This window comes from Thalassophryne amazonica, chromosome 17 (assembly GCF_902500255.1).
Source record: "Thalassophryne amazonica chromosome 17, fThaAma1.1, whole genome shotgun sequence".
Lineage (NCBI taxonomy): Eukaryota > Metazoa > Chordata > Actinopteri > Batrachoidiformes > Batrachoididae > Thalassophryne > Thalassophryne amazonica.
This window is the reverse complement of record NC_047119.1, coordinates 64,250,737-64,258,710: the sequence shown is the minus strand read 5'-3', so window position 1 is coordinate 64,258,710 and position 7,974 is coordinate 64,250,737. Positions and strand designations below refer to the sequence as shown.

At 43.9% G+C, this 7,974-nt stretch overlaps 1 protein-coding gene across 1 annotated transcript in view; it reads left to right on the top strand.

The window, feature by feature from the left end:
- Positions 1-2,732: 2,732 nt before the first annotated feature.
- reep5 (receptor accessory protein 5) overlaps positions 2,733-7,974 on the top strand; it is a 42,552-nt gene continuing 37,310 nt past the window's right edge. Inside the window, exons 1-2 of the mRNA XM_034192292.1 lie at positions 2,733-2,964; positions 3,049-3,142. Of these exons, the coding sequence (XP_034048183.1) occupies positions 2,847-2,964; positions 3,049-3,142 (212 nt within the window). The 5' untranslated portion in view covers positions 2,733-2,846. The remainder of the gene's footprint in view (positions 2,965-3,048; positions 3,143-7,974) is intronic.

The following is a 7,974-nucleotide window of genomic DNA, read 5'->3' as shown; positions in this document are numbered from 1 at the left end:
TTACGACGACGAACTGGAGTCAGGTCGAGACCCCGATGAGGACGACGAGCATGCAGATGAGCTTCCCTGAGACGGTTTCTGACAGTTTGTGCAGAAATTCTTTGGTTATGCAAACCGATTGTTTCAGCAGCTGTCCGAATGGCTGGTCTCAGACGATCTTGGAGGTGAACATGCTGGATGTGGAGGTCCTGGGCTGGTGTGGTTACACGTGGTCTGCGGTTGTGAGGCTGGTTGGATGTAGTGCCAAATTCTCTGAAATGCCTTTGGAGATGGCTTATGGTAGAGAAATGAACATTCAATACACGAGCAACAGCTCTGGTTGACATTCCTGCTGTCAGCATGCCAATTGCACGCTCCCTCAAATCTTGCAACATCTGTGGCATTGTGCTGTGTGATAAAACTGCACCTTTCAGAGTGGCCTTTTATTGTGGGCAGTCTAAGGCACACCTGTGCACCAATCATGGTGTCTAATCAGCATCTTGGTATGGCACACCTGTGAGGTGGGATGGATTATCTCAGCAAAGGAGAAGTGCTCACTATCACAGATTTAGACTGGTTTGTGAACAATATTTGAGGGAAATGGTGATATTGTGTATGTGGAAAAAGTTTTAGATCTTTGAGTTCATCTCATACAAAATGGGAGCAAAACCAAAAGTGTTGCATTTATATTTTTGTTGAGTGTATACACACACACACACACACACACACACACACACACACACACACACACACACACACACACACACACACACACACACACACACACACACACACACACACACACACATTCATCCATCCATCCATTTTCTTCCGCTCCATCTGAGGTCGGGTTGCGGGGGCAGCAGCTCAAGCAAAGCCGCCCGGACTTCCCGATCCATACACACCTCCCTCAGCTCCTCCGGGGGAACCCTGAGGTGTTCACAAGCCAGCTGCGAGACATAGTCTCTCCAGCGTGTCCTGGGTCTTCCCTGGGGCCTCCTCCCGATGAGACGTGCCCGGAACACCTCTCCAGTGAGGCGTCCAGGGGGCATCCGAAAAAAATGCCCGAGCCGCCTCAGCTGGTTCCTTTTGAGGTGGAGGAGCAGCGGCTCAACTCCGAGCTCCTCCTGAGTGACCGAGCTCCTCACCCTATCTCTAAGGGAGCACCCAGCTACCCTGCTGAGGAAACTCATTTCGGCCGCTTGTACTTGCGATCTTGTTCTTTCGGTCATGAGCCAAATCTCATGACCATAGGTGAGGGTCAGAATGTAGATCGATCTGTAAATCGAGAGATTTGCCCCCCTACTCAGCTCTTTCTTCACCACGATGGTCCGATACAGCGACCGCATCACTGCAGATGCTGCACCGAGCCGTCTGTCAATCTCGCGCTCCATCCGTCCCTCACTCGTGAACAAGACCCCGAGATACTTAAACTCCTCCACTTGAGGCAAGGACACCCCACCGACCTGAACACGGCAAAGCACCTTTTTCTGGTTAAGAACCATGGCCTCAGATTTGGAGGTGCTGATTTTCATCCCGGACACTTCACACTCGGCTGCAAACTGCCCCAGTGCACGCTGAAGGTCCTGGTTTGACGAAGCCAACAGAACCACATCGTTCGCAAACAGCAGAGACGAGATTCTGTGGTTCCCAAACCAGACCCCCTCTACACCCTGACAGCAACTAGAAATTCTGTCCATAAAGGTAATGAACAGAACTCGTGACAAAGGGCAGCCCTGGCGGAAGCAGACATGCACTGGAAACAGGTTTGACTTACTACCGGCAATGCGAACCAAGCTCCTGCTGCGGTCGTACAGGGACCGGATAGCCATATCCCATACTCCCGGAGCACCCCTCACAGGGCGCCTCGAGAGACATGGTCAAACGCCTTCTCCAGATCCACAAAACACGTGGACTGGTTGGGCGAACTCCCATGAACCCTCGAGCACCCGATGGAGGGTGCAAAGCTGGTCCAGTGTGCCATGACCAGGACAAAAACCACACTGCTCCTCCTGAATCTGAGGTTTGCTATATATATATATATATATATATATATATATGTTCTCCACTCAGATTGCAATAGCCAATCACAGATTAGCCTTTCTGTCCATCATTTACCTGTATTTTGGCATGCTTGGCACCAGAAAGTTATGTTGGATCCAAAAGGATCCAAAAAGGCTAGGACCAAAAGTTATATTGGATCGGTTCCCACTGACCAATAGAGTTAGAGCTTAAAAAATAAAATGGCAACAAACATGTCAACAACAGCAGAAAATCATCTGCCAGCGAGGTTTGCTGTGATCACAGAGGAGAAGCTGGTGGAAATATTGAACTCCAAGGACGCCAAAAACACTAAGAAGGTAGACAAGCACGCTACTGATGTTTTAGAAGCATTCATTGCATCGGAATCAATCATATGCTGTTCACAACAAAATAAATTGATCTAATTTACTTGACTCTTTGTTGTTTGCTTAATTTGGGAGGGGGGTGGAGAACATAACAATTGATGGATGGCAAGTCATCCAACATAAAGAAATATTGGATGAAGAAAAGTTATATTGGACGAGGCGTATATAACTTTTCTTCATCCAATATTTCTCTATGTTGGACTCCTTACCATCCATTATTTGTATAATATATATATATATCTTCATATTTCCTGAGTGTCACCTACTCGTTGTCACATTGCTGAGAATGATGCTTTTATTTTGTAGGGTCCGGCAGGATGCTGCCGTGTGTGCGCTGGGTATTCTGACGCCCTGCGGACGCGCCGTGGTTTTCTCGCAGGGTGTCGTTCCGTGGCGCAGTTGAAAACACATCAGCAGCTCGATCTTCGCTCGCCGCCGTCAGAAGGAGGAAGTGCAGCCATGGCGCAGGGGCTCAAAAACAGATTTGAAAAGTTTCTCCACGAGAAGAGTCTTGTTACTGACGTGTTGGCAAAGATCGAAGCAAAAACCGGAGTGAGCCGGACCTACATCGCTTTGTGTGAGTAACAAACCACAGCGCTCCAGCAGCTTTCGGTGGCCTTCAGTGATCACATCAGTAAGAAGTGTGATGTTTGTGTTGCAGTGTTGATCGGTGTGATCGCAGTTTATCTGGTTATTGGTTACGGAGCTTCGCTGCTGTGCAACCTGATCGGTTTCCTTTACCCAGCATACATTTCGTAAGTTCTACAGCACCGTGTGCAGGGAGGGGCCCGCTGCGGCCCCACCCACACACGCGCGCGCGCACACACACGCAGACCAGGGGCAGTAACTAAATACATGTACTTGAGTACTGTGCTTATGTGCTTTTCTTGTGTATTTCTGTACTTCTACACCACTTGTCAGGTGTTGTAATTTTACTCCACTACATTTATTTGACAGCTTTAGTTGCTAGTTAGTCTGTATATGCTAGTAACTAGTATAGCTACTAGTTAGTCTGCTCCTTTCCAAGTGCAGGACCAACAGACTGAAAAACTCCTTTGTCCCTTAGACCATCAGACTGAACAACTCCTCACTCAGCAGGAGGAGGAGTAACAGGAAGACAGGGGACGGGAAGGAGAGCAACAGTAGTAGTCAGTAAACCAGTAGTGATCAGTATGTCTGGTATTTATATTTATATCTGCAAATTGTTTTTTTGTTTTTTTTTAACCTTCACGTTTGATACTGTGTGCTTCTTGCCCTGTGTGCTGCTATACAATGCTGCTGGAACCTCAGTTTTCCTGAGTGAGTCTTCCCAAGGGATTAATAAAGTTCTATCTAATCGAATCTAATCTAATATAATATGTAAATTAACAACCCAAAATATGAATGAATGCATGAATGAATTTATTTATTCGGCACACAGATGAACAGTAACAAAGACAAAGAACAAAGACTCATAAAAGGAACAATGTTACAGTGAACCCATATGGCCGAAAGGGTGAATGCAGAAGCGAAGCTTATAAATACCCTCCCTTTATCCCAAAAAAATAAAGAATGTATACATATATAAATATCAGTGGTGTGGTATTTTTGCTAGCGGATTAGCATGATGTTTTTAAAATACACAACACAGTACATATGGACAACGTAAGAGAGAGAGCTTGTTAAACATTATAAGACATGACGTTACAGCTATACCGGATTAAAAAAGCAACAAAATCCCAATATTTAGCAGGATTTACTGATCGGTCACCATGACTTTTGGAATTGCAGTTCTTGTGAGAGCGTTACTAGAATAACAGTTTTCACAGGATGACAAAACCCAGCAGTGTCATTCAATCAGTCAGTGGAAACACCATCATTTTGCAAGTGTTTTTATGTTCTGAAACTATTGCTTAAGCTTTGCACAAATCTGGAATGGAAACCTAGCTAGTGAGTTAGTCCATCCTAACCAGCTTGTGCAGACAATAAGTCAAAAACAAATAAGTACAATCATCACATAACTCACCATATTAAAAGAATATAATGAGGACTCCTCACTCAGGGGAGGAGGAGTAACAGGAAGACAGAGGATGGGAAGGTGAGGAACAGTAGTATGGGGGTAAACTAGTATTGATCAGTATGTCTGGTATTTATATTGTATATTTATATTGCAAACTTTTTTACTTTACTTTTTCTGTGTGCTGCTATACAATGCTGCTGGAACCTCAGTTTCCCTGAGGAAGTCTTCCCAAGGGATCAGTAACATTCTCTCTCATCTAGTCAAACCCTGTTCCATTCTGTTGTTTGTGATGCACTATTGGGCCATAGGAAGAATTTCACACACACACACACACACACACACACACACACACACACACACACACACACACACACACACACACACACACACACACACACACACACACACACACACACACACACAGTGCATCCAGAAGGTATTCTCAGAGCTTCACTTTTTCCACTTGTTGTGTTATAGCCTTAATCCAAAATGGAGTAAATTAATTTCTTCCCTCAAAATTCCCACAGCCCATAATGACAACGTAAAAAGTTTTTTTTTTTTCCAAGTTATTAAATACTTTGTTGAAGGACCTTTGCCTCAAGTCTTCTTGACTATGATGCCACAAGCTTGGCGCACCTATCGTTGGGCAGTTTTGCAGCACCTCTCCAGCTCCATCAGGTTGGATGGGGAGCATCAGTGCACAGCCATTTTCAGATCTCTCCAAAGATGTTTGATCAGATTCAGGTCTGGGCTCTGGCTGGGCCACTCAAGGACATTTACAGAGTTGTCCTGAAGCCACTCCTTTGATATCTTGACTGTTTTCTTAGGGTCATTGTCCTGCTGAAAGATGAACCGTCTCCCCAGTTTGAGGTCAAGAGCACTCTGGAGCAGGTTTTCATCCAGAATGTCTCTGTACATTGCTACATTCATCTTTCCCTCAATCCTGACTAGTCACCCAGTTCCTACTGGTGAAAAACATCCCCATAGCATGATGTTGCCACCACCATGCTTCACTGTAGGGATGTTACCTGGTTTCCTCCAAACATAACGCCTGGCATTCACACCTAAGAGTTCAATCTTTGCATCATCAGACCAGAGAATTTTGTTTCTCATGGTCTGAGAGTCCTTCAGGTGACTTTTGGCAAACTCCAGGTGGGCTGCCATGTGCGTTTTACTAAGGAGTGGCTTCTGTCTACCATGCAGGTCTGATTGGTGGATTGTTGCAAAGATGGTTGTCCTTCTGGAAGGTTCTCCTCTCTCCACAGAGGAATGCCACTGTGTTCATTTGGACCTTCAAAGTATCAGAAATGTTTCTGTGCCCTTCCCCAGTTTTGTGCCTCGAGACAATCCTGTCTCGGAGGTCTACAGACAATTCCTTTGACTTCATGCTTGGTTTGTGCTCTTACATGCACTGTTAACTGTGGGACCTTATATGTACACAGGTGTGTGTCTTTCCAAATCATGTCCGATCAAATGAATTTACCCCAATTAAGCTGTAGAAACATCTCAAGGATGATCAGTGGAAACAGGATGCAGCTGAGCTCAGTTTTGAGCTTCATGGGAAAAGCTGTGAATACTGTGGAATAAATTAGTCTTTCAAAGTTCTTTAAAAATGGCAAGATGTAGGAAGTAGGATTTTATCCATGTTTTCTTCTGACACTGCAATTTAAAACATCTAAATAAATGTAAATATCTATTTATTATTATTTTAATAATTCAGTGAAAGCCTCTCATAACTATGCAAATTAAGACAGCGGAACAAACAAACCTTTTGTTTCTTGCCAGGACGTTTGACACAGACACACTTTCAACAAACTAGATGTAACGTGACAACATGGGGGGGTGAAAACTGGCTTTTCAGGGAAGATTTTGGGGCGTGACTTAAATTAATACCAGGGAGTGTGTTCAAGGCACGGCACCTTTTATACAGGAAGTCAATAGATTCAGAATCCCAAAGTGAGAAACACAAGACGGGAAAATCGATGCACCAGCACTTGAAAAGGCGTGTCTCAGTTCTGCTCTGATTCTGTCCTTATCTCCGCAATGCCTCAGATACCGGCGCCAGTGGATGCACTTGCACTCTAAAACATTGCAGCCTCGTTTAGTTTTGTCCACTTGCTACCTCTCTTTAACATAAAAAGCTCTTATAAGTTTTGGATGTTGAACTCAGCTTTGAATTCAACATTGAAAACTTATAAGTGCTCTTTATGTTAAAGAGAGGTAGCAAGTAGGGGTGTCGGGAAAAAATCGATTCACGTCTGAATCGCGATTCTTATTTATTACATTTCTGTATCGATCCAAAATGTCCAAGAATCGATTTTTAAAAAGCATTTTATTAAACATTTTCTTGCTTACTCGCTGCGTGTACTGTTTGTCAGGCAACGGCTTCCGTACTACAGCGTCCCCGCGAGGGGAGGGTCCGGCGTACTTCAAACACTCATGAGCTGCAGCTTAGCATGGCGGACGAAGAGCTAATTCAGCCAGCACCGTCTTTGCTGAAGGCAAATGTTTGGGCACATTTTGGATTTTATTATTTGCTGCGTAAGGAGGAGCTTGTGCAGTGTGCAAAATCTGCAAAATGAAAGTCAAGTACTTCGGAAACACTTCAAATCTGCAAGCCCACATGCTACGTCATCACCCGGAGCTAAAAGGAGCGGAGCAGCGGTCTCTGCCGACTACTGACCAGCGCGTCGCTAAACTGCCAGCCAACTCTGAACGAGCAAAGCAGATAAGTAAATTTACACCTAGAATCAGCAAGTGACAGGCAGCCAGTCTGCTACAAACACACAACAGACGGCCTAAAATGTTTGATTTTAGGGTTTACAAATGTTTTTGACCGTTAAACTGCTCACTTTACCAGGAAAAAAAAAAAAAAAAAAAAAAAAATGTTATCGGACTGAAAGTTACCAGAACTGAATTTATCAGAAGATAATTGGTCCGATGATTGTTTTAAAACTTATCTGAAAAGCTAATCCGCTAGCAAAAACACCACACCACTGATATTTATATATGTATACATTCTTTATTTTTTTGGGATAAAGGGAGGGTATTTATAAGCTTCGCTTCTGCATTCACCCTTTCGGCCATATGGGTTCACTGTAACATTGTTCCTTTTATGAGTCTTTGTTCTTTGTCTTTGTTACTGTTCATCTGTGTGCCGAATAAATAAATTCATTTGTTCATTCATTCATATTTTGGGTTGTTAATTTACATATTATATTAGATTAGATTCGATTAGATAGAACTTTATTAATCCCTTGGGAAGACTCACTCAGGAAAACTGAGGTTCCAGCAGCATTGTATAGCAGCACACAGGGCAAGAAGCACACAGAGTATCAAAAGTGAAGGTTAAAAAAAAAAACAATTTGCAGATATAAATATAAATACCAGACATACTGATCACTACTGGTTTACTGACTACTACTGTTGCTCTCCTTCCCGTCCCCTGTCTTCCTGTTACTCCTCCTCCTGCTGAGTGAGGAGTTGTTCAGTCTGATGGTCTAAGGGACAAAGGAGTTTTTCAGTCTGTTGGTCCTGCACTTGGAAAGGAGCAGACTAACTAGTAGCTATACTAGTTACTAGCATATA